At 46.7% G+C, this 26,007-nt stretch overlaps 1 protein-coding gene across 3 annotated transcripts in view; it reads right to left on the bottom strand.

Moving 5' to 3' along the window:
* Window positions 1-25,364, bottom strand: part of chd3 (chromodomain helicase DNA binding protein 3) — a 43,280-nt gene extending 17,916 nt beyond the window's left edge. For 2 of the 3 annotated variants that reach the window (XM_080518893.1, XM_080518891.1), the window contains exons 1-34: window positions 24,969-25,364; window positions 22,372-22,499; window positions 22,089-22,277; window positions 21,879-22,006; window positions 18,375-18,613; window positions 17,839-17,978; window positions 17,523-17,652; window positions 16,566-16,741; window positions 15,532-15,801; window positions 15,244-15,447; window positions 14,180-14,403; window positions 13,957-14,088; window positions 13,436-13,532; window positions 13,118-13,309; window positions 12,829-13,029; window positions 12,577-12,714; window positions 11,780-11,901; window positions 11,386-11,559; window positions 10,458-10,599; window positions 9,651-9,782; window positions 9,080-9,197; window positions 7,597-7,721; window positions 7,283-7,514; window positions 6,779-6,963; window positions 5,877-6,054; window positions 5,522-5,608; window positions 5,114-5,199; window positions 4,540-4,673; window positions 4,307-4,451; window positions 3,300-3,462; window positions 3,048-3,178; window positions 1,369-1,546; window positions 1,157-1,267; window positions 888-1,016 (exon numbers count right to left, since the gene is read on the bottom strand). In XM_080518893.1, the coding sequence (XP_080375019.1) occupies window positions 888-1,016; window positions 1,157-1,267; window positions 1,369-1,546; window positions 3,048-3,178; window positions 3,300-3,462; window positions 4,307-4,451; window positions 4,540-4,673; window positions 5,114-5,199; window positions 5,522-5,608; window positions 5,877-6,054; window positions 6,779-6,963; window positions 7,283-7,514; window positions 7,597-7,721; window positions 9,080-9,197; window positions 9,651-9,782; window positions 10,458-10,599; window positions 11,386-11,559; window positions 11,780-11,901; window positions 12,577-12,714; window positions 12,829-13,029; window positions 13,118-13,309; window positions 13,436-13,532; window positions 13,957-14,088; window positions 14,180-14,403; window positions 15,244-15,447; window positions 15,532-15,801; window positions 16,566-16,741; window positions 17,523-17,652; window positions 17,839-17,978; window positions 18,375-18,613; window positions 21,879-22,006; window positions 22,089-22,277; window positions 22,372-22,499; window positions 24,969-25,131 (5,323 nt within the window). In that variant the 5' untranslated portion in view covers window positions 25,132-25,364. The remainder of the gene's footprint in view (window positions 1-887; window positions 1,017-1,156; window positions 1,268-1,368; window positions 1,547-3,047; window positions 3,179-3,299; window positions 3,463-4,306; window positions 4,452-4,539; window positions 4,674-5,113; window positions 5,200-5,521; window positions 5,609-5,876; window positions 6,055-6,778; window positions 6,964-7,282; window positions 7,515-7,596; window positions 7,722-9,079; window positions 9,198-9,650; window positions 9,783-10,457; window positions 10,600-11,385; window positions 11,560-11,779; window positions 11,902-12,576; window positions 12,715-12,828; window positions 13,030-13,117; window positions 13,310-13,435; window positions 13,533-13,956; window positions 14,089-14,179; window positions 14,404-15,243; window positions 15,448-15,531; window positions 15,802-16,565; window positions 16,742-17,522; window positions 17,653-17,838; window positions 17,979-18,374; window positions 18,614-21,878; window positions 22,007-22,088; window positions 22,278-22,371; window positions 22,500-24,968) is intronic. The other variant, XM_080518892.1, reaches the window with a different exon arrangement.
* Window positions 25,365-26,007: the final 643 nt, after the last annotated feature.

The following is a 26,007-nucleotide window of genomic DNA, read 5'->3' as shown; positions in this document are numbered from 1 at the left end:
CTGGACTCGCGTGATAAATTTGGCTCGCCGCTGCTTCTACAGAAAAGCTCCGGGGAGCGAGAGGAATGGTTTGTTTATTCAACTTTACAAGTCCAGTTTATGATGTGTGGACGACTTCGTAACTTTTGCAGGGAACTTTGAAGTTATTTGAGGACTCACACCTTTTCACCCCCCCCCCCCCCCTCCCCCCCCCGTTCTCTTTTTTCTCTTCCCATCAGCGGGGAGACATGATGCTTATTTTCTATCACAGCAGCTGGGATGTGTTGTTGTTAGTGACTCCTGAGATTAAAGGCCAGAATCGACTTGTTTTAGCATTAAACTGATCTGTGAAACATCTTTTTTTTTTTTTTAAACTGTCTGGAAGACTCGGGGGGGGGGGGGGAGAAGGAAGTGCTAAAAGAAAACGGAAGTTAGAATTTCTTAAACAAGAGTCATCACAATATCGGTCAGGGAAAGCATGACATCACTCTATTTTTTTGAGGCGTTTCTATGAAATTCAACTTATAAAAAACGGCGAATGTGACCACATGTTCACTTGCAGGTTGCTTCATACTGAGACTTCCATGTATATTTGAGAAATCGAGTTCACTTGGAAATGTCATTTCATTTCTGCATCATTGGCCAGTGAGTCATGTGGTGTAAATATAAAAATGAGTTAATCCTATGGGAATTTCTCAGAAATGACCTATTGGGTGACTCCTCATTCAGATAAATCATTGGGATTTTTTTATTTTTTTTTTTAACTTTAAAGAAAAAAAAGAAAAAAAGTAGAAATTACACATGTGGTCACAGCTGTCAAAGGAGACAAACGACAGCCGGGGACCCGATAGCAGTCTTTAAACCCAACATGTATGTACGTTATCATTTCCACGTGAATCCGCACTAACCGGTGAAGCCACCGTCGGCGATGTTGAACATGAAACGCGGCCGCTCGCTGGGAGGCCTCCCGTTCCCCCTGGGCGCCTCCTCCTTCGCCGGCTTGACTTCTTTCGCGGCCTCCTTTTCACCTTTGACCTCTTATACCGAGAAGCACAGGAAACAGGTTATTCTGCATCACCCAAAGCACTGATTCCCAACCAGCACCTTCTAGAAAGTGTTGGAGGAAAAAGGGGTGGGAGCCATGGATTTACTGAACAGGAAACGCGGCGACGCCCACCTTTCTTCACGTCGGCTGCCTCGGTTTTTTCCTTGACGTCCGTCGCTCCCGTTGCCGTCGCCGCTTCCTCCCGCTTCTCTTTCTCCTTCGCCTCCTCGGCCTTCGCTCCGTCTGCAGGAGCAAAGACAACTTTGATCTCAAGCTCAATAAAAGGCCGCGAAGCTTCGCTTCTCGGCGCTTCGATTGAGAGCCGCCGTCCTTTTTCTCTTCACCTGATTTCTCCTCTTTGACTTCTGCGTCTTGCTTGGACGCCAGATTTGTCTCCTCTTTGCTCTCCTCCTGTACTTTGTTCTCTTCAATCGCAGTGGCCGAAGCGTCACTCGCTCCTTTCTTTTCGCTGTCCTTCACGTCGCTCTCATTACCTTTGTGGGCTGCTTCTTTTGTCAAAACCTTAAAAAGAAGACATTTTTGCTCAGTAACAGATGCACTATGTTTGCTAAAAGTATTTGCTCTGCTATCCAAATCATTGAATTCAGGAGTTCCAATTCACTTCGACCGGTGGATAACAAAAAAAAAAAAAAAATCAAGCACGTCGGCATGCAGACTAATTATGAAGGAATGTGTTGCTCTTCGGAGCTCAGTGAATTCCAGCGTGGTTCAGAGATAGGAGTGCAATAAGTCCAGCCGTGGAATTTCTTCACGACTCAGTATACCACAATCAACTGTTCGTAGTACTATAAGAAATTGGAAGCGATTAAGAACAACAGAGAAGTGAGAGGGAGGTCAGCGGATACTGAGACATACGGTGTGCAGAGGTCACTGACGTTCTGCAGAGTCGATAGCGACAGACCTCCAAGCTTCATGTCATCTGCAGATTAGCAGGAGAACATTGCGTACAGAGCTTCATGGAGGGTTTTTATGGTTTATGGTTTTTATGATTATGGTGTGGGCTTGTTCTTGGGGGAATTGGGCTCGGCTCCTTAGTGCCGGTGAATGAAACTCTGAAGGCTTCAGCATGCAGAGACAGTTTGGAGAACTTCATGCTCCCAACTTCGTGGGAACGGTTTGGAGAACATTTGATTCCTGTTCCAACATGACTGTGCAGTCGTGTGCAAAGCGAGGTCCATGAAGACATGGCCAGTTCCACTGTCCTGACCTCAACCTCAACGTCCTTCTAGAAGAATGGTAAAAAAAAATCCCATAAACACACAAATAATCTCATATGCAGGCGAGCAAATACCTTTGGCAATATAGTTTATCGTCACATTTATAACCTCGCATTACCAACAGATGTTTGTTCTTCAATGTTCCACACAGACACAGCACAAAAAACAAATTAAAGTTTTCTTATCAAAGAAATATGAGTCTAGACGATCATCTGCCTTCTTCACTGCCCATGTTGATCGTTTCAAATAGCGAAGTTTGAACACGGAACAATTCCATTTTCAAGGTTGTTATTATCAAATGTGTACATCGTTTTGATTTAATAAGAGTCATAAACACTCAGGTGGTTCATTCATTAATCCAAAAGCCTTTAGATATTTTTTTATGGCTCTCTCCGTAATCAAGGTTTAGATTCCTGCAAATAAAAAATTTGGAAGAAATGTATCTGGCAATTAACAAAATGCATGTGCATTGACTCCAGCCATGTATCTAGGATGTTTTGGGGGGGGGCGCTGGCGCTGATCCCAGCTGATAAAGGGACGGGGGCAGAGGACACCCTGGACAGGTCGCCAGCCAATCACACAAACTGACAAACTATTTCAGAGTGAAGTAACTGTGGAAGGAGGGCAGGGATGATATGCAAACACAGAAACACTCCCAGGCTCAGATTACAACCAAGGACATTCTCACTCTGAGGAGTGCAAACATGGTGAGTGACTTGCGTGGTCGAAATGTACAGTAACTTGTTTGTTTTGGTTGTGGAGATGTATCAAGGAGCATGCTGCACCTCCTCTGCACTCTTGGTGCCGTCCGCCTCTTTCTCCTTCGCTTTCTGCTTCTCCTCGTCTTCCTCCTTCTCCTGCTCCTTCTCTGCCTCCCTCCCATTCTTCTCAGGCCTCTCCACAGGAACTGGGGTTGCTGCATTGGTCCACACAAATAAAACACACGTGCCCATCACGCAAGACAGTAGTACTCGTTGGGAAGCCGTTTACGTGCGGCGCCCCCTGCTGGGCCTGGCGTGCGTGCATCGTTGGGTCACCTGGCTTGGACGTGCACGGCGTATTGTTATAGCTGGCGTCCGGCGTGGGGGTGGAGGTCTTCACGGTGGGAGAGGAGGCCCTGGAGGAGGATTTGTCCACGGTGACCTCGGGCTTGAGCTCCGGGAGACTCCAGCGCCCGTTGATGTGCTCAAACTCCTGGATCTGAGCGCGAAACATTCAAAATAGAAAGAAAAAAAACAACAACAGTCACTTCACCTAATGAAGCCTCAGTTAAACGCACCTCGTTTTTTAATAAAAAATGTATGGTTGCAGCACCAGAGCTGCTTCAGAGTTTCGGAAATGTTCTACATTAAACACTTTCTGTGTCCTCAAGAGCAAAACGAGAGTCGTGAGGTTTTATTCTAAAGCGCTAATAGCAAATATAAAGACGTGGTCTGCCACAAAGTGCGACCTGAGATTGGTTTCAGTTCAAACAGGTTGAGAAAATTTGTGGAAAGTTAGATTACAGAATTACTCCCATGCAGTGTCTGAAGACACTTGATTCTGACGACACATTTAATGATTTTACGCATAAAAAAAGTGAACATGGGCATATTGGGGGAATGTTTAGAAACCTTACTAATAACAAATGATCACTGACGGAGAGTAGCATTGAAAGACGTGTATCATCAAGTTTATCTTATCTCTTATCAATAAAACCATTTAGAAAATTGTACATTTTGAATTACGGTCGGTTCTAAAAATATCTATTAATATAATTTCGTTTTTTTTGTGACTTCAAAAACTCTCATTAAGAGACTGACTCAAACAGTGCATGTAGCTAAATTGCTCAACTTTTAAGGGTTTTAGTGAGTTTCTCATAAAAGGTTTTGGGTGCAATTAAGATTTGAAAACAAACTATGAGCAGATGTGCCCACTGTCGTCCCATTTATGCTTTGAAAGTGAATTCTGGCGTATTAAACCACACTGGAGGGTTAAACATCTCACTTGCTTGATTCACCCCATTCGTCTCGACCTATAAGGCGGCCAGCGGCTTGAACCTCACCTTCTTCTTGACCAGCGACATGACGCCGATGCGCGTGAGGACCGGCTGACGGCAGAGGCCCTCCCTTGGGACGCCGTCCGCAAACGTCTCGGCCCCGTCGGCCACCGGCTCGCACAGGTGGCGCATGAACAGCGACACGTACGCTCTGGCGGAAGGAAGAGCGCAAGCGGTGGACTTTGAGGAGGCGCGTCGAAGTCGAGTTCGTCTCCCTTCGAGCGGGAAGTGTTACTTACTTGAATTCCTTCTCGCTCTTGCCCCTGAGGTCTCTGACCAGCCACTGCGAGGAGAAGGCGTCCTGGGACGGCATCCCCCAGCGCATCACCGCGTTCAGGAAGGCTTTGCGCTGGCGCGTGTTGAAGCCCAGCACCTGTTGAAGAAAAAAAAACTCGCTTCAGCTTCTGAAGAATTTACGAGTGGCTTGTTTTTTTTTTTCATGGAATTTAAAATGAAAATGCCACAATGTGCCAATCCAGGAGATATCTGTGTACCGTATGTCTCAGACCTCCCAAATCCTGTCCTTGGATAACTCTATCAGCCTGATAATGCTTAAATAAACTCTGAATCCCACGTCGCCCACTTAAATCCCGTCCACTATTATCAGGGTGATTAATGAGCTTCGGGGGTTACAGAGTTGTTGGGAGACATATCAGCTCTGCCGCCATCTCCAATTTAGAATAATTCACGTCAATTGTTTAAAAAATATGTTACTGTGGCAGTTTGCCTTAAATAAAAACGGACAGATTTTTTGCAATATAATAATAATAAAAAAGTCCATAAAAGAAAGAGTCTTTCCAGAGATGTACAGACCTCAAGGCTGCCGCCAACTCTGGCCAGAAGGGGAGGCAGAGGTTTATCCTTCTCATTCCTCAACTGGCGGCGGGACTGCCGTCGACCTGGACACAGAGGATTATTATTGATAGGAAGACGGAGAAAGCCCGGAAAGTGTTTATTTCGTTTCTAATGAGGCTAATTCAATTAGTAGAGGTAGGAGCTTCAAGCGATCCCTTCAAACTGTCTGAGTTTCAATGGTGTTTCTGCCTTTTTGGCGACCCGACTTGTTTGGGTCTGCCAGTGAACTGAAAACTGCGGATTCAATTTTGAGCGGTAATTCAACGCAGGCCCGGAGAGATTTCCTTACAACACACATCTTTCACCGTTTATGAGAAAGCTCTACTGGATCTCACGTCTCTGTTTCATCTGCCGTGCCTGCCTTACCTTCTGGCCGATCATCAAAGTCCTCGTCTTCCTCCTCGGAGCCCACTGAATACTCGGACTGGTTATCTGAAATGTCAGCATGCCACTCTGAAACAGCACATGGTGGTCTGTCAATAGGCCAGGCCCATTCACTTCCACTGTGCATGTAATAACTCAAGACAGGACAGTCAAAGACTGCTGTCTTCCCATAAGATTCTGAGATTAAAACCAATAAAATGTTGTGTTTTATGACGATTCTTAGCTTTACACATATGCATACACGGATCACTAAAAGAGTGTTCTCTCAGGGTGCCACAGATTTGAAGCAGGAGTCGACCCAGTGAAGCCACACTGCGAGTGGCACTCCGGTCCCTACCTTGGTCTTCCTGTGCCGCGTCGTTGTAGTTGACCGGCTTGCGGTTCCTCTTGCCTTTACCCAGTTTGCTCGCCAGGTCTTCCTGCTGCTGCTCGTAGTGATGCCGCAGCAGCTTCTCCCAATAGTCCGGGTCCACGTTCTCCTCCTGCTTGATGATCTCCCGTTCGATCTCCTCGATCTGCAGCGGAAGGTAGTCAGGCAGCAACAGGACGAGGGAATCAGGAATCATGTTTGAGCTTGGAAATACAAACATGTGACACTTTCAAAACGAAGACAAAAGTCTCCCCGTTGTGGCCACACAGGAGGGCAGTGGCTAGTGCACACAGGCCGAGGGGGTCAAATTCAGGTGAACTACTTCTGTGTGGAGTTTGCAACTACTGCCTCCAACTCAGATCCTGGAGACCCCCCCACACATCTGATGTTCAACCTGCTGAAACCAACCTCCTGGGATAGCCAAACAAAGTGTCTGTCACTGCGATCAGGTGCACTGCAGCCGGAAATATGCATGGTTGGAGACTCCTGCACTCGAAGGACGAAAAACTCGAAGCCAAAACATCAATAAGATGAAAATACTGCAGAGAAAGGCCCTGAAACCCAAGCCTGGACCCCCCCCCACCTTTGTGAGAACGTTAACCACTAAACCACTGTGTGGCCCTCGCATCTGGAATCATTACTTCAGAAAGCAGAAGCAAAATAACAGTACTGGACATTGTTATGGATAATCTCTGCAATTATCCTGCCCATTACGCACCGTAAATGTGGCTCAAGTGTAATCTGATACATGATATGAACCAAAACTCTGAGCGTGTGTTCACAAATTCAATTTTAAGTTCAGATAGGTGTTAGGAGACCTCCACTGTCTCTTCAACCCAAATCCTCCCTCCCGCTTCCTGTGCTCTCACCTTATCCTCCTCCCGGACCATGTACTGGGCCACCTTGAAGGAGCTGAGGTACTCGTTCATGTTCTGCACGTCCGTGTCGTCCGTGTCGTCCTGACTCCGGTCCAGCAGCCTCTCGATGGCCGTGCTGTCGTAGTGGATGACGTTGCCCTCGTCCTCCACTTTATCGCCCGAGTTGTTCTTCATACCTGCCAGGCGCGGAGGCGAAAAGCGAGAATGATGCGGCGTCCCTTCTTTCCAAAACCCGGTCGAAGCAATCATGTCGTTAAGAGGAAACCGAAAGCACCCGGCGGCCAGACTTGTCAAGAAGAAAGACATTAAAACGGAGGCTGTGTGACAAAATAATTTGATTCAAGGAGAAGACTCCTGCCAAAGCGTCCCTATTAGAATCAGCTCCACTCGAGCTTTAATCCAAAACCGCACATTATTCTGTTTTACCGAAAATCCTCATTGAATCTGACAAAAAAAAAACAAAACACCCGCTTGTTGTTTCGGAGCTGATTTTACCTTCTCCCTCGTCCTTGAAGAGCTCCTCCGTCCCAAACTTCAGGATGTCGTCCAGCTCCTGCTTGCTCATGGAGCCGGCTTTGGAGCCCAGGCCGGGCCGGACCACCAGATGAGTCAGCATCATCTTCCTCTTCGCCACCTGGGTGATGCGCTCCTCCACGCTGGCCCGCGTCACAAAGCGGTAGATCATCACCTTGTTGGCCTGTCCGATGCGGTGAGCTCGGCTGAAGGCCTGCGGGGAGACGGACGACTCGCATCACGGGAATCCCCTACTTTTTTTTTTTTTGCGCCGCAGCCGGCCGGTCGAAGCCTACCTGGATGTCGTTGTGAGGATTCCAGTCGGAGTCGAAGATGACGACGGTGTCGGCCGTGGCCAGGTTGATACCCAAACCTCCTGCTCTCGTGGAAAGCAGGAAACAGAACTGACAAGCACCAGGAGCTGGAAAAAAACAGGAGGAGGAGATGGAGCGAGACAGGCTAATGAGAAAATTATATCGAGCAGGAGGACGAATGTATATATATATATATATATATATAACGTTTCTGCTAATTATAACTGCACCGACATGTTTTCTGAAAATTCACAGTCTGACGTTTCTGCCGGTTCAAAATCACAATCACACTCATCGTTCAGTGTTTCAGCTGTGAAGGAAAAAAAGAAAATCTAACAACTTCCAATTAACCTGCCAAGTGCTTCTCAAGCTGTAACAAGGAGCGACTTCACTGTGAAGATGCAGTATTTTCCGTACGCTTTCTTTGTTGTTCCGATTTCGGTATTCAGACTCTCTGATCAGCATTTTTGAAGAGTTTAAAAAAAATATATAATTCATCTACATTTGTACAGGCTCTCATTTCTTTCTCAGAAATGTCTTTTCCGTCAGTCTTTAATACCACTTTATCTCGCTTATTGGTTACAGGGCTCTGGAGCTGACCCCAGCTGACTGTGGGCGGAGGTCTGGTACGGTACAACCTGGACAGAATCAACACGGAAACTTCAAATAGAGATTGATGACTTCATGCAAAACTAATTATCAATGAGGGGGAAAAAAACAAAAAACACTCTTTGTCCTGTTGGGCTTGTTGCATGTGACACCCAGTGTTTACATACTTTATTATTGTCGCCACGTCACTCTGACACACAAGTTGAGGAATCAACTGACGGAGGACCACCAGGTATTATCAGGGATCTTCATGTTTGTCCCTTTCTGCTGTGTCGTGCCGGATTTAGCTCTCAAAAGCAAAATCATAAAACACTTCCTCAGGACCCATCCTCTTCTCCTCGTTGTATAATAATTTCTTCAATTCTATTTCTTAAATTAGGTTGTTTTTTTTTTAAACCCTAAGTCGTGTTTCTCAGGTACACGTTAACAAATACCAGATGAATTGTTCTGATATCTAACAGTTCTATTACGGTTCATTGTAACAGTTTCTGATGCCTCAGCTTCTTCTAAACAGCCCCGGGCGGCGAATGTACCGGCTCCACAAGACGCCTCACGCCCCCCCCGGGCGACTCCTCCTACTGTATAATTAAATGGCCTTTATTGCCAGCGAACGCTAAAATTTCACATCTACCCAGAATCCTTTGTTCTGCACACACATCAAAAAACACAGATAAATCACTCCTCACGCCACCTGACTAGTCCAGACACGGACGCAACAAATGTCAAAGATGCCGAGCACCGTTTCATCTTCACGTCGCCTTCTGACGTTCGTTTCAGACGCCAGAGGGACCCGACACGTGAAGTGATGACCGTGTGAATTCAGCTCTTACTGAGGGGACGCTTGGGACTGTCTCACCGTTGAAGCGGTCGATGGCCTCCTGTCTCAGCGCTCCCGTGACGCTCCCGTCGATCCTCTCGTACTTGTAGCCTTCAGAGTCCAGGAAGTCTTCCAGCAAGTCCAGCATTTTTGTCATCTGGACACGAGAGAGAGAGAGAGAGAGAGAGAGAGAGAGAGAGAGAGAGAGAGAGAGAGAGAGAGAGAGAGAGAGAGAGAGAGAGAGAGAGAGAGAGAGAGAGAGAGAGAGAGAGAGAGAGAGAGAGAGAGAGAGAGAGAGAGAGAGAGAGAGAGAGAGATGAGAAGCTGTTCACGGCTGGTCGTGTGCTTGTGTTTGTATCTGTACTCCATTACCCTTGCAGCTGCACAGCTGGAACCACAGCCTGCCAGCCGAGTCCCCCCTAGAGGCGTCCCGGGACGATTATAACATCTGCGTGGGCTGTGGCCCATCTGGACTGTGTGTGTGTTTATGTGTATGTGTGTGTGTGTGTGTGTGTGTGTGTGTGTGTGTGTGTGTGTGTGTGTGTGTGTGTGTGTGTGTGTGTGTGTGTGTGTGTGTGTGTGTGTGTCTCTCCTGGTGTGAGGTGGGTACCTGCGAGAAGACAAGGACTCGGTGGCCCTGCTCTTTCAGTTTCCGCAGCATCTTCTGCAGCAGCGTCAGCTTTCCAGACGCCTTGGTGAGGGCCGAGCCCTCGTAAGCGCCATTGGGAGTTTTCTGGGCTTCCTACAAACACACAAAAAACAACTATTATTTAGATTTATATTGCCAGGTATGCTCAGTGTTTTGGGTTTTTTTGGGCTCGTATATCATCACATGACTATTACAATGAGCATATTTAGTTATAAACGCAAGTGAGGCATCGTCTTACAATATTAAATCATTCATATTGCCATATCTTCACAAATAACTACATTCTGACACAATCGAACTACTTCTCATAGCGTTCTGTTTGTGTTGTCTCACTTTCAGGTCTCCTCAGTGGAAAATATGAGGAATGTGCACCCCCCCACACAACCACGAGGTGGCACTGTCCAGCAAATCCAGCACCAATTCAAAGTTAAGGCTTGAGAAGAGATGAAGTCCTTGGAATAAAAAGCCAACTTAATTCATTATTATTGAAGAAGAAAAATCTATCAAACACATTCTTCACATGTATTTGTGTATATGTATGTTGTTGTCTTTTCAAAGACTGGATTAAGAGGGTGAGTTACCATGTTGGTCTTAAAACAAGTTTTCAGCCCTCATGATTATTTTCATCAATTAATCCATCAGTTATTTTCTCGAATAATCGATTATTAATCAATCATAGAAATCAGACAATATCCACATTCGAGAAGCTGTTTGCTAATTGTTTTGTTTGTTTACATAAACGTGTCAAACTCTTTGCGCCGGTCTCACCATGGAGGCGACGGGGAAGAGGTAGGGGTGGTTGCAGCACTTCTTTAGGTCCATCATGATATTGAGCAAGGAGACCTGGTTCCCTCCGCCTTTGGAGTTCAGCGCCTCGAAGTTCTTGGTCAGGATCAGCTTGTAGTATTTCCTGTGTTTGAAATAATAGTGAAAAATAAGCCGACACAATCGGAGCCGCAGCAATTGAGTGTAAACCGAGCGAGGAGTGAAATAAACTTCCTTCCTTTCCCTCTCTGCTGCATTGTTCAGTTTGGAGTGATAGCATCAAACACTGGCGAGGTGTTGTTTTCTCCAACTCTCACTAAACAGTTGGCCCAGTTTCTAACCCCGTGTGACATCGATTTCCAGGAAATTAAAGGAATTGTTACATGTACAGAGCAGTTGCTTTGATTTCTATACGGAATCAGAAAAAAAACCAAGTCCAAATGTGTTGGATTTAGTTCAAAACATGCAACACATTCAATAACAAATTTAGTTATTTCATTTTTGTACACACTTCCACAAAACAAAACATTTTTTATAGAGGATAAACTATTCATGAGGTTGCAAAAATGTGTTTACCGTCTCCTGCATAAATGATTCAAATGGAATTGGCTGAGCAACTTTTGAAAACATTTGTTTGGATTTTTCCTGCAAAACTTATTTTAACACGACAGACACCGAAGCTCTAAATTTTGCAAAATATAATCGTGAGGCAGTATACCACTATATACGTCAAATATAAAGCGAATATAAAATAGTAATTGTGGAAATTACTGATGAAATCTGCTCATTTTGCACATTATAATGACCATAATCTACTTTCTTTATCGGATGGGAACCTTTTACACAAGACTACTACAACTAAAAAAAAAAAAAAAAAGCCCTAACTTCAAACCATAAAGTGATAGGCTACTTAAATATGTCTGTGTCTTACTTTTGCATAGGGCTCAGCTCCACTCTGACAATCAGCTCGGTCTTGGCCGGCATGTTCTTGAAGACGTCGGCCTTCAGCCTCCGCAGCATGTGAGGCCCGAGCAGGTCGTGCAGCTTCTTGATCTGGTCCTCCTTGGAGATGTCGGCAAACTCTTCCAGGAAGCCCTCAAGGTTACTGCGCGGCGAGCAAGAGACGTCACAAGGTGAAAAATACCTACAATCTCGACGTGAAGCAGATTTTAATGAAACTTTCTGGTGCAAATGAAATATTTTGTCCATGTTATCCAAAGAGAAGTGTGTTGAAACATAATGATTCAAATGTTGCCAAATGTTGCCAAAAAAAAGAAGCATGTTGAATGTTATTGTGTGGATGTTTTGAAAGGGAGAGGTCCTACTTGAAACGGTTGGGTGTGAGGAAGTTGAGCAGATGAAAAAGCTCCTCCAGGTTGTTCTGGAGGGGAGTTCCTGTCAGCAGCAGCTTGTGGTCGATCTTGTAGTCGTTCAGACGCCGGAAAAACTGGAAATCAAGGCACAGAAATGTCATTGAGAAGCCACTTTAGGAGAAATAATAGTCATACCCTATTAATATTACTATATAAAACTACACACGAGTCCAGATGCACCAGTTTATTATCTCCTTTCATCAATATTCTGCTTTCACATTGTTCTGGGATAATGAATTGAAGTTAATGCATTATAGGGCATTTCATGAAGAACCACAGCCCAGAGTATTATCTAAGGATGTTTAATTACTGTGTAAAACAACTTTTGCACTGATAAAATATGTGTAAAAGTTTGAAACTGACCGTACACATATATTTCACTGTTTCTAGCTTAACAACCCTCACAACTTAGGATGCATTTCTCACCGTCCTTTAAAAACAAACGTATTATTAGCAGCAATAACACAAACTTAATAAAAGCATTGGGAAATGTTTTGGTTTGGTTCAGTTTTTCATAGATTTGTTTTGTTTTTTTTATTAAATACATCAGGGCAAAAATATCATATATTATGTGATCGATGTCATAATTGGTTTGAAAGAAACAGGAAGAAGTGAAGAAGTGGCAAAATAAGGTCGGCTGAATGAAAGATTAAAGCGGTTTGGCCTCAGGAAAAGTGTTGTTTTCACATCGACGAACCACCAGAGGGCGCCAGAGTGCGCTAACATCGAGACAATCACAGGCTTCCAACCTTGGACTGGTTGTTCTTCAGCCGATGAGCCTCGTCCACCACCAGACAGGCCCAGTCGATAGACTTGAGCGCCGTCTGGTCGATGGTCACCAGCTCGTAGGAGGTGAGCAGCACGTGGAACTTGATAGGAGCCTCCCGCTGCGAGGGGGGGAAGGGGGAGGGGGGGGGAAAGATAAACAACAGAGGAGAGGTGAGCGGGCGTCACTCGGGTCACGGCGGCCTCAGCTCTCGGCGGGCGAAGCCGCTCCTCACCCGCAGCTTGAAGGCCTTCTTCCCTTGCTTCACTGCGGTGTCGTCGAAAGAAAACTCGTTCTCCCGGATGATGGCCCGGCTGTCCTTGTCGCCCGTGTACGTCACCACGTAGAAGTCGGGCGCCCACATCTCGAACTCCCGCTCCCAGTTGATGATGGTGGAGAGTGGGGCGCTGACCAGGAACGGGCCCTTCGTGTGACCCTGAGGAGGACGAAAGAGAAGGAGTCAATGCTGTGCTGCGCTGTGTGACTTCCGGGAGGCACGGCGTTGCAAAGGCGTCTCGCGGCACCTCTTTGAAGAGCGAATAGAGAAAGACGATGGTCTGGATGGTCTTGCCCAAGCCCATCTCATCTGCCAGGATGGTGTCAGTGCCCTGAGCCCAGGAAAACCGAAGCCAGTTCAGACCCTCCAGCTGGTAGAGGTGCAGCGTGCCGCCCGTCGTCGTGACAAAGTCTGGCTGCTCCTCGTATTTAATGGTCGGCTGTGGAAAGACAAGAGAACAAGGATCCGCTGAAGAACTGAAAACTGTACACAACTATGGTGGAAAACAAAAGAAGTCCCAGAATACAAAATATAGATTGAATACGAGGTCCAAAGAGAAGCCTACATCAGTGACTGGTGAGGCCGGAGACTCCTCTTCCCCCTCTGCGTTCTTGTTTCTTATCTTCCTGGGTTTGTCGGGGTCCTCCTTCGTGATGGCGTCCCTTAGAAGAAAAAACATTTAAAATAGAGTTACTACACAGGCGACAGAACAACATAGCAAACAAACTGCTCTAAATCTAAAAAAAAGTTTTTTCTTAAATCACAGATATTTACATTTTCTTGCTGCCGTCACAACTTTTTTCTCCTATAGTTGAAAATACAGTTTGTTTGGAGGTTTATTTTTGTCGCCTTTTATTTCATTTTGGTATTTTTCACACAGGGCCAGAATATATATGTGTGGTTTGGTTCCATCTATCTGATTTTTTCCAAATCTCTCCATTTCTGTGACTGGGTTGTCATTTTGCTTAATTCCCATCCTCATTTCACACATTTTCTGTGGATTTCTTCCCTCAGCTCTCGTTCCCAGATTTTTTTTACATCATAATAAGGGCAGTGGAGGTCAAATACATTCCCCAGCGGTCTTACCTGTGTCTCCAGTAGCTGGCCTTGTAAATCGCAAAGTCTGGGATCTCCAGGTCGTCTCGTTCCCAAGTGCATTGGTCGTAGGTCAAGTCTCTCCACTTGACCAGGTAGTGGTACGTCCCTTTCTTGTCCATGCTGGCAGGGGGACATGAGCAGCACGGTGAGTGGAGGGACAGAAACTCCACCTCGTCCACGCTCCTCTGCACGGCCCTTTTATTTGGTTTACCTGTGGTTGATGATGCGGTGGATCATCATCCACTCGGGCTTGATGCCATATTTGTAGTATTTCTCCTCCAGTATGGCAAACTGGGGGTCTTTGGCCCGCCTCTTCTCGCTCTTCCCCACCCCGTTCTCGTCCTCGCCGCCTGAGCCGTAGTCCAGGCTGGGAGGCTCGTCCATGTCCGTCTTCCTCTGGTAGTTCCTGTACATCACCGAGTGGAAGATCTCCAGCTGACGACGGAGGAAAAAGAAGATCGAATTGAATCGCAGTGTGTTTCTGTGCAGAGTTTGCATGTTCTCATCGTGTGTCGAAAAAGTCACTCGCTCTGCCATGGACTGGCGTTCCTGCCAGTTCATACCTGCCTTTGCAAAAAAAGTCAGCTGGGAAAGGCGCCAGCACCCTGCAAACTGTTTTTTTTTTGTTGTTGCTTGTTTCACAAGTGCTAAAAATCTAGATTATTCTGAGCTTTACTGTAAATACATGACTGCATTAAGCATACTCTAAGGAACTCATGTTGGGTTAGTTCCTCCCGTATATGTGCCAATCAAACTTACTTTCTCTTTCTCTATTCAGTAAAAGCAGAGGCATAACACAATTATTTTTCTATCTGAAGGATGGCAACAAGATAATAATCACTGAATGATGTTTAATGAACTGTTATAATGGAGGAATTAACTATAGCGAATGTAAATGAATCTTTATTGACGTCTTTTCACAAAATAGAGGATTTTAATGCGACAGAATTGGCAGTTGTTCAGTCTTTTGTGTTGATTTGGATGTAAATCATGCAATAAAAATAGCTTGAATGGAGATATATTATTTAGTGTTTGCTCATTTTGCACAAAATGCAAAAGCTTCTTAGTGCCGAATGCCCCATAACGGCCTAACAAAGCTCCCTTGTGGACTCTAACACTGATAGCATTGGTGCTTCGGTTTCACCTCGTATTCTAATCCGTGGAGAAAAAAAATAAAGTCTTTCTGAAACATGTGAAAACAGATTTGCCATCTCACTCCGCTGGAATGTGACCTTCACTTCCCGCCCGTCTCTCTGCAGATCGTCCGTCTCTCACCTGCAGCTCAGTGATCCAGGTACAGTGCCAGTACGACTGCCCCGTCAGCTTGACAAAGAACTCCCTCTCGGATCTTCCCTTCATGGGCGGGGGCGGCGGGGCGTCGGGCGCGGCGTCTGGAGCAGGGGGGACGGGAATGGGGGGCGGAGGCTCACCCCATCGCCAGTGAAGGATCTTCTGGACGCGGCCTTTGATGGGCGGACACTGAGAGGAGAGCCTCAAAATCAGATCCTCATAAACAAAGTCAGAGACGAGAGAGAGAGAGGCGGGACTGGTGGAATGACTGACCGTGCATCGTGGACAAAGCCACTCGCCGTTGGGGATCTCGGGCAGCGGCGGGTTGAGGCAGTGGATGTGGTAGGAGGAGGTGCAGGTGTCGCAGCACAGCAGCTCGCCGCCGTCTTTACACACCCGGCAGAACTCCATGTGGTCGTCGTCCTCCTCCTCCACCCCGGCGTGGATCCCCGCGCTGACCTCCGATATGACCCTGTCCTCACTGTCCTCCTCGAAGTCCTCGAAGTCTTCGTCTTTCGCTTCCCACTGGATGCCTTCTTTCTCCTGGCGAAGCGAAGACGGGAGGAAAAAGGTTGTTCAGTAGTCATTTGGAGGAGTTTATTTACGGTCGCCGGTAGAGATGACAGGGAATAAAGAGCGGGGGGTGGATCGTGAACTACCACCTCAACCGCCGAAGCTCCGGAGCAGAGAGGCTTTTAGGACCAAACCCGCTGTGATGAATTCAGACTCGGCAGTGAGTGTGACTCAGCGATGGAGGAGAAGCGGGCGGAGGACTCAGGAGAAGCTCGGGAACTGTTTTAAGCATGCGAGTGTGAAGCATGGAGTTCATGAAAAATAGATTTCTGCTCCAAGTGAACTTATCCTGGCTGAACAAAGGTTAAAAATAAAAAAAAAGAAGAAGGAGAAGAACAGCATGATTTATGTAACACCTGTGTAACCCATATCCGTGGCGAGCTGCACTGCAAAACAGGTACATATGAACAGATTAATGCGACTCCTCTTCCCTTGGCGATTTGGAGCAAAAGCTATATAATATCGCCGTGTGAAGCCAGATACAGACGAGCTTCCAGGTTTATTTGTGCGATGACGGGAGAGATTTTACACCTGCAGCACCACTTCAGGTGTCGTTCCTTGGTCCGGGCAGGACTGCAGCCAGTTTTTCCACTCAAAATGTGTCAAACGACGGGAGTTTCTACTCATCCGATTCTCAGAACGAAGCCAAGTTTGCCAAGCGAACGTGTGCCTCAAAGAGAGAGATGCTGGATGCTGGTAATAAAAGCGTGTCGCTGACAGGAGACGGTACTCACGCAATGCGGGCAACTCCACTTGCCCTCGGGGGCTTTGTCCAGCTCGGGCTCCAGGCAGACCAGGTGGTACGCTCGGGGGCAAGTGTCGCACAGGATGATCTCGCCGCCCTGCTGGCAGACCTCGCAGTAGTCCTGATGGTCGGTCTCATAGCCGTCGCCTTCCTCCTCGCCCGGGACTGGAAGGAAAAGGATTTGTTTGGTTTTTTTTTTTAATCTTTGTCTTTACAAAACAGAGCGAAATATTTAATGTTGTAATTGTAATCCCAAAGTACATTTAATCTCTCCAGTTGTCGGTGAATATGTACTTTATATAGTCAAGCGCATTGATGTTTTCACTTGTGTTTCTGTTTCTTTTACATCAGGAACAGGGAAAATGGACCTTCTTGCATGTGCTCATACTGATGTGCACTCAATAAGAGAGAAAGAAAAACACAAATGTTGCTAAAACCTTGAATTTGAAGTGTCATTTTGTCTCTTTTCAGGTTTTTTGGTTTTTTTTTAAGTCGGCTATTGTGAACATGCTATTCATCCAGCGAAAGTGAGAAATCCAACCTCCAATAATGCTGACAGACGATGGAGAAGAGCAAGTGGTACTTGAACGCTTTAAATACCTCCATCCGCCAACTCTCTCGCCAGTCACATGGTTCACATGTAAAGCATCAAGGACTAGCCTGGCGTGTGTGTGTGTGTGTGTGTGTGTGTGTGTGTGTGTGTGTGTGTGTGTGTGTGTGTGTGTGTGTGTGCTTCTCTGACAATCAGAGCCAATAACACTGAAAACTGTCTACAGAAACTACATAATCACTTTGAATCTTTGTTTGAGATTAAACTTTAAAAAACAAAACAAAAAGGTTGCTGTGTTAAACCCGACAAGGAGTTATAAGCTTGATGTGGATGCGGACGCTGTGCGTCATTCATAATTACACGATGCACGTTGAACAAAAACAGACGTGCGCTTACGTTTCTTCTTCTTCTTGGCAGGCCTTCCCCGCTTGTTCTTCTTCACTCGGCCGGAGCTGTCAGAGCGAACCGAGGAGCTGTGAACACTGGAGTCCTCCTGCTCAGACTCATCCTCGTCCACATCTTCGCTCTGGCGGAGCAAAAGGGAACGCGGGAAGAGGGGGGGGGGGGGGGGTTGGAGCGAGTTGAAGAAGGAAAGTTCGGATTAACAGGTGGCAAGAACAGGAACTATATAACACGGGATAAAAGAGAGCGACTGCTTTTATCTATCTCCAGCCATTCTGTATTTTTAGCGTCGTGTGAAGGTTTTACTGACCGAGCAGCTCTTCTTCCTCTTGGCACCGATGGGCGATAGTTTAATACGAATCGGTGCCATCTTTTTCGCCTTGGCAACAGCCGACGCTTTTTTCTTGTCTGGAGCCCGCTGACTTTTACTGCGTTTCTTATAGCCGGGGCCTGAACACAACATGAAATCACATCCAGTATTCAATGAACAGGAAAGACACGAGTGTATGTACTGTGTCAACAGAGGGAAAGGTGTAAATGTGAAATGTTTGTAACCCGGCTATACATGAAAAATATCATATCAATGTCCAGCCTTGCCTGCTAGACTTTTATGCCGTTACAGAAGAAAGTCCCACCATGAGGCTCTAAAACTCTAAAGTATCCTGGTGATATGGGGTCACTTTCCTCGTAAAATTACATTTGGGAGTTTTAAGGATTTTATGCAAAACGCACACGGGCAAAATATCATCATCCGGCTCATCACAAAGAATCTGTGAAGGTTAATACTTGCAGAAGCAGAAAGAGTGCAGGAGGCAGAAGGCTACAGATCTAAAGCAGACCACTGACCCTTGCCCTCTTTCGTCTTGGCCTTTCTAATCGGTGGCGGCTGAGGCGGCGGCTCGGGTGAGGCGGTCGCTGCAGAGACCTGCTCGGCAACGGCGATGGCGGCGGCGGCGGCGGCGGCTGCGACGGCAGCCGCGTTGCCTTTGAAGGGATTGTTGGAGCTGAACTCCCGCCACTTGGCTCCCAGGATGGTCATCATCTTTGACATGGGGATCTTCGGATTCTTCTTGGCTATCATTGGCCTGGGAAAGAGGATTATTTTGACATAGAATAGAATAGAATAGAATAGAATAGAATAGAATAGAATAGAATAAATACATTACAGTATTTCTACATTTCCATAAAACCAAACAATTACTATAGGAAATTACAACAACCTTAACATAAAGCCAATTGGAATACTTTCTCGTGCAAAATAAAGTGAAATGTCTCAAAAAAAAAATTTTAAAACTTCTCCTATAGCGGATGTATTATGCATTATGCAGGGTTCACCTTCCGGTGGAAAACAATGCAGACACAAAACCACAAATGCACATGAACACAAACAGTTGATTTAGAGTCACCAATTCACCTCAAATGCATGTTTTTTTTTTTTTTTTTTTACAGGAACCCTGTAGAAAAGCCACATGTACACAGGGAACACATGCAAACTCCAAATGCAAGGCCCAAAGCTTGGATTTGAACCAGTCGGCTGATATTCTAGCTGTGAGTGCTAACAGGTTCTTTACTGGAAAGTCCATGACAAATTGCTGAAGCATGTTAACAGAGATCAATCACACATTTACATATTCCCATCCTGCTGGAACTGAGAACATTTGAAAACCACCCAAAGAAAACGCTTACTCGTGGGACTGCGGGGATTTCTGCTGTGCAACAGACAAGACTCACCGGCGACTTATTCATTTCTAACGTCACCTTCTCCGTACCGTCAAAACACACAGTAATACCGAACAAGTTATCTCTGAAAATGAGTCAGAAGCTCTCGTCATAAGAAACCTCTCACACAAAGAAATGTGTGGTAGAGCTACTTTATGTATGTGAAATCAAGGTTCCCACCACTAATGTTAAAAAAAATAAATACATTTTAAAAATCCCTTTTTGAATTGGATGTATGCATTATCATCTATCAGCCCTGTTCAATATACTCTATTAACAACGAAGAGACTACATTTTGAGTGTCGAAACGACCGTGGAGCGGAGACAGCCAAGTCTGACGAGGCAATAATTCCACAGCACGCACACACACACACACACACACACACACACACACACACACACACACACACACACACACACACACACACACACACACACACACACACACACACACACACACACACACACACACACACACACACACACACACGCACGTGGTGGAGGATAACGGATTACTTCATGTTATCAGAGTCAAGGCAGGTGTGAGTCAGCTACAGAGAGCGAGGCTCAGGGTGCCACCGACACCATGTCAGCGCCTGACTAATACAACGAGCCGGGCTGATGAAGCCGCGGCTGCCAGGGGAAGTCTGGGGTGGGGGATTGGGGGGGTCACAGTGAATCTGTGTTAACAACGGGGCTGGTCTCGTCTCGCTCCAGGCCACTCGGATGAACGTAGACGGCTTTGCAACAGACGAAGCTGGTCAAGTTCAACAGACGATGAAGCACCTTGAGGTGGGATTCGTGCTCCTTGCTAGACTCTAGACCTCTACTGTCACGACCAACCGTCGACCATGTACCTCCTTCACTGCATCCATCAATCTCCCTTGAGGTCTTCCTCTCCTCCTCCCGCCTGGCGGCTTCACCTCCAGCAGCCTTTGTCCAACATATCTCCACTGTCTGTCCTCAAGCACACGTTAAAGCCGTCGCAAGCCGTCTCTTTGGGTTTCACCTTTAAACTTCTCAAACTGTTTCTCTGGTCTGGTCTCTTCAGCCCTGTCCACGGTGCTCACTCGCGATGAAAGTTTTAGCATCTTCATCTCTGCCACCTCTCCAGGCTCAGCCAATCACACTTGTGAAGCTTCTAATTCACTCCAGTAAAAAACCCTTGTACACACCAGCCTTGACACTCATCTCCACCCACGCCAACCCGCTACAAGCTCCTACACCGACCTTCATTCCTCCGCTCTCAAGTGCAGATCTACAATCTCCGGGTTATCCTCCACCAGATCTCTTCTCTCGCTATAGATTATAACGTCACCTGCCCACATTGTGGTCCACAGACCTCAGCAGTGATTCTGTCCATCTGCCATGTAGACCCGCTTTATCCAAATTAGGCAAAGCTTAGACTGAGTAGAAGGCAAAGTGTTTTCAGAACAAGTTCCCAGTTCATCACGAAGGAAAACACACAGTGACGGATAATTTTGCCTATGGATTTAAAGCAGAACTTATTGTAAAGGAAATATTTGTAATTATCATTCTTGAAATAGTACCGTGCATGGCTGGCACTTCAACACGATATGTTAGTTGAAATGATCGAACACAATTAATTCAAACGACAACACTAAAGCTCCTTTTCACTTCCTTGCATATCGACGACGTTGCGTATATCCTATTATGACCTGAAGTGAAACTGTTTAGATTGCCTGTGCGGAGTGAAGACACTGAGTGAGCAAGAGGGGCTTGAATATGGGCCTAGAAAGGGGGCTGTTTTCGTTCCAACGGTACCTGTTAGTTTACTTTAATAAAGTGGCGGTTCGCAAGCCGACTCCTCGTCCTTCTTCCGCTGCAATACCGACGCAGTGGAGGAATCAGACAACGAAGCAGCTGAGAACAGTAGTAGTTGCATGAAACAGGCGACTCTTGACCCGATGAAATGAAAGTTTCAGTTTAAGAAATTAGTAGTGTGGAAGCGTGGGTCAGAGTAAATAGCCGTAATGAGTTTAGATTCCTCTGGAACAATTCAAGCCTTTGGTATCACCTCATTGCCAACATGCGGCCGCGAGTTTAGACGTCCGAGCAAACTGCTCCTTCAAAGCAAAGAACCGAAATCACACCCAGGTCATCGGTAACCAACCCCTGCACAACGCCGCGATGCCAGGAGCGTCGTCGTTGTGCTCCACTACGATATGACATAATGTGGACGAAATGAGAAAAAAAGATGGACAAACATGCTCAACCTAACAGTACGATATAATCTGAACAACTGTTGAAACCATCAGCACTGATCAACATCCAGGAAGTGAGCCACGACACATTATTGTTTCAAACACTGTTTTCGATGGCACCTAAAAAGTCTTCACTCTGCCTCCGCTCATCGGCAAAACAAAGAGTTGTAAAGTTTAATCAAACCCCGGAAGGTGGCGTTCAAAGCCCGACGTCACCTCTGCCTCATAAAGCTGTTATAGCATCGCAGCCGACAGCACTCTGTGGCACAACGAAAACCTGATTCTAAATCTGTCCAATGAATTCCAATGAGTATGTTTAGACGCCGTCGACAATACTTGGCAGCTCCGTACGCGCGTCTTCCGCGTCACCTTGCAGCCAGCAAATGCGACAACAACAACGCCGTACCTCATAAACTGGCTGAAGGCTTTGTAGTTGGTGAGTTCCCTGTAGTCCTCCTCGGTGAAGGTATGATCAACATCCTCCAGACCCCACTCCTTCGCCAGCTGGGCGGAGGTCTTCTGCTCGATCGGTTGCTGGGAAGGGAAAACAACAACAAAAAAACAATCAGACCACTAATAGGATCGAAGGTAACTGATTGGTAAAAGAGTCGTTTACCTTAGTTGTTTCCTCCTGACTGCTGTCTCGGTCCCCATCGTCTTTTTTCTTCTTTTTAGTTTTCTTCTCTTTTCTTTCTTTGTGTTTCTTCTTCTTCTTTTTCTCACCAGAGCCATAGTCGCTACCAATACTGTCTGAATGCTCGACATAGTCTCTGTCTCTGTCAGAGTCCCTCTCTACATCGCTGTCCTGTGCGGCAGATCGAAACAAAAATTGATTAGGGCTTTTTAATTTGGTCACGCCGTTGTAAAAAATCCCGCGGACGACAGCTTAAATAGCTTACGATCTTCTTGCGCTTTTTCGCTTTGACAGGTTTCCCCTCTTTGTCTTTCTTTTTGGTGTCCTTCTTCTTCTTGGGCCGGCCTTTCTTCCTGATGGGGACCTCTCGGTCCGATATCTCGGCCTCTTCCACTGCGTGGCAGAGAGAGGCGTGACAGCAGACAGACAGCTATCAGAATCGGCTCAACAATAATCTTCTGAAAACATTTCCCAACAAGCGGCTAATCCCTGCTGAACATAATTACGCACAACAAAAGCTGGCGTGGCAGTCGCCATGACCTCTGACCTTCCCTGAATCATGACACATGCTGAATTAGATACAGTTTGTCAGGAGGCTGTGAGCAGATTTGACTGGAGTTAGTTGTGCTTCTCTATCACAGGGATAATTGGCTTGTGGGGGGAAAACCAATTGTGACCATCAACTTTCATGGGTTCAAGTGAGGAGTCACAAGTGGAAATGTTGAATCTGATTAATGTAAATAGCAGATATGGCAGGCAAGTCTGAAAGCTTGTGGTTGACTGGGCTTGCCGAGGACCCGGTGCGTCTAAAATACATGACTTTATCTGTGCTTTCGGGAAGCGTATGATGAGAAAATGTCAGGCCAGTTATTCCCCATGGAACCCGGGCAATATCCCAACCAGGGGAAAAGCAATTTAACCTGCAACCTGACCTGGCTCGCAGCTGAAAAGGGAAACACGGAGAGAGATAGCAGCCGCGGCTCCAGAGAGAGGGGGGGGGGGGACGCAGCAAAGCGTTAAAGCAGAACCAAAATATGGGCCGCTGCGGTCTCCGCCAGGCAGCTAGCGTGTTTGATAGGCGCCGGGTTTTGTCGGATTTTTATTGTCTGCCTGCCTTTGTTGGTGCGCGCTCCCCACCACCAGCAACACCCCCTCCTCTCCTCCTCCTCCTCCTCCTCTTCACTCCCACCCCCGTCCAACAAACACCAGACCCGCTTCTCCACCGCGAATCCGCGCAGCGCACGAGAGCCGCCGAAGACGCGCCGGGGGCGGCAGCAGCACGCACGCGGGCCCCGGTGATTCAGAGGCCGCCGGCGCGCGCGCGCTTACCCCTTCCTCACCGGGACCCCGACCGCCACCGCGGCGACCGCCGCGGGAGGTCGTGGCGGGGTGACGGCCCTCGACGGGAAGCCCGACTCTCGTTTATCTGTCTGACGCGGCAGTGGCGGCGGGTCCGGAGCGCGAGCGAGCTAATTAGATCTAAAGACAAAAGCCACGGAGGATTCCTGTCAGATAAATCACGTCTGACGTTCAAACCCTTCATCCGAACTCCAAGTATTTTCTGTTTTATGACCAAACTACAACTCCACTTCCACATATATGAATATTTTTTTAAATAATTTCGACTTTTTTTTTTTTTTTTTTTTACTTTCACTGCCCAAGCAAGTCACAGAAACTTCCAGAATGTCATGTGCATTCATTCATCGCTTGAAAAGGGATCAGTGCCGCACATTTCTGCAGAAATGGAGCATCCGGCCATGTGCAATGGGGGGGGGGGGGGGGGGGAGATTAATCATTTAATGGGGGTGTAATTTGCGTGATTTGCATACAGTGAGCTGTCACAGCACTGCCGTCCCCCAAAAGTGAGCAGCACTGTCCTATTTTGACCTGTCACAGCCACGATGACGGGGCTGTAGTGACAGTGGGGCGAGTTTCCGTCGCACACTGTCACCCGGCTCTCATGTCTACACATAAACGCATCATCTCCGCTCCTCGGCAGACTGCTATCAAATATATATAGCCTGCGGGCTGCTGGACTCCATGTTTCTTCATCCAGGCTGTTTTCTCGCCCTGAGCTATTTTTTTCTTTCTTTTTTTTTACCCTTCAGGGCGACCTTATAGTCCGCGCTCATATTTACATGTCTTATCAGCTTGTCAGGATGGATATAAAGGACATTTTAAATCCCCTTAAAATAATAATAATAATTAAAAAAAAGCTGCAACTTTTCACAAGTGAGCTCGCGACGGGAAAGGAAGGGGAAAAAAAGCCAGCTGTGGCAAGTTTAGTTTAAACTTTTGTTGGGAGATGTGCTTTGCAAGTGAAGAGGAAACGGGCATGACAATATTCGTGCACACGACAGAGCAGAGACACATCACTCGGCCGTGTTATTATTGTTGTTATTGTTTGTTTTTAATCCCGAAAATAGGTAGTTGTGCTTGTTGGTTTTTTTTCCCCCAAAAGCGCGCTCTCGACGCTTTTCCAGCTCCTCTCTTGCCCATGCAAATATGGCACCTTTACACGAGCATTTGTGTGGAAATACAAGGGGTTAAGCACCTTTTTTTTTTCTTTTTTTTTTAAAATATAGTACGACATGCGTGTCCTTTTTCGAGCTCTCCCAACTGACGTGTTTGTTTTTCGGCGTCCCGGCTGCGGTGGCTCACTGTTCCCGGACCCGGAGAGGCACAAGGCACGGGGCAGAAGACTGCAGCCTTTGCTTCCTCACCATACCCCCCTTGTCTCCTGTCATATTTTTTTTCTTCTTGTTTTTTTTTTTTTTTACCCCCCCTTCAGAAACACCGAGCGTTTTTCTCCCCCTGTGCGCGCGCTCCCGACCTGTCCGCCAGCTTTCTTTTTTACTGTACCTGGCGCGGCCGGTGTTGCAGTTTCCCGAGGCGCCGCCGGCGAGTTTATGTCGCTTGCGTTCTCGTCCAGGTCTCCGTCGTCGTCTTCTTCATCAAAATCTCCTCCCTCGGAATTAACCACCATGCCCTCGTCTTCCTCACAGGACCGGAGAGGAGAGGACATTATATTCCTGTCATTGGCTCCGTCCTTGTATTCAAAAAAGCGCAATCTCGCCGGAATATATGATATTTATTTAATATTCAAATCGGCACGGGTGGAAAAAAAAAGTGGGGGGCGTTTTGGAATATTTTACACTAGGCAGAGCAACAAAGATGGCCGCCCTCTTATATTTATTTTTTAACAACCCCCCCAATAAGAAAAAAAATCCCCTTACATAAAAAATGGCTGACTATATTATTTCAGAACGCACCCCCCTCCTCCTTTCTCTACCTCTCTCCGTCTCTCGTCCTCCCTCCGCGCGCCCCCTCCCTCCTTAAAAACCTACACATTGTTACAAGAAGGGGGGAAAAAAAGGGGTGTGTGACTGCATGTAAGTTACATTGTTACTTGTTTGTTTCTTTTCTGTCTGCCCCCCTCCCTCCTTTTTTTTCTCCCCACTCTCTCTCACTCTCTCTCTCTCTCTCTCTCTCTCTCTCCCCCCTCTCTCTCTCTCTCTCTCTCTCTCTCCCCCCCTCTCTCTCTCTCCAAGTCCGGATCAGTCACGAATCCGACAGACTTGCCTGGTGTCACTGTCACTTGCAAGATCACAACGCAACAACTCTCGCTTTCTGCATTGCAGAGCCCGACACAGATCTATCAAACATGGCCACCTTAAATTCTCCACAGCCCCCACCGTTGTATAAAAAAAAAAAAAAAAAATATTTAGGAGTGTGTGTGCATGAGAGAGGGAGTGCGTGCGTGAGGGAGGGAGAGAGAGAGAGAGAGAGAGAGAGAGAGAGAGGGAGAGAGAGTGTGAGTGCTGGGGAGGGATTGAGAGAGGGGGGTTGGGAAAAGGAAAAAAAAAAAAAAAAAAATCTGCCGCAGCCATGCCCAGACTTA

Source organism: Blennius ocellaris, assembly GCF_963422515.1.
Source record: "Blennius ocellaris genome assembly, chromosome: 23".
Taxonomy (NCBI): Eukaryota; Metazoa; Chordata; class Actinopteri; order Blenniiformes; family Blenniidae; genus Blennius; species Blennius ocellaris.
This window is presented reverse-complemented; position numbering and strand designations above follow the sequence as displayed.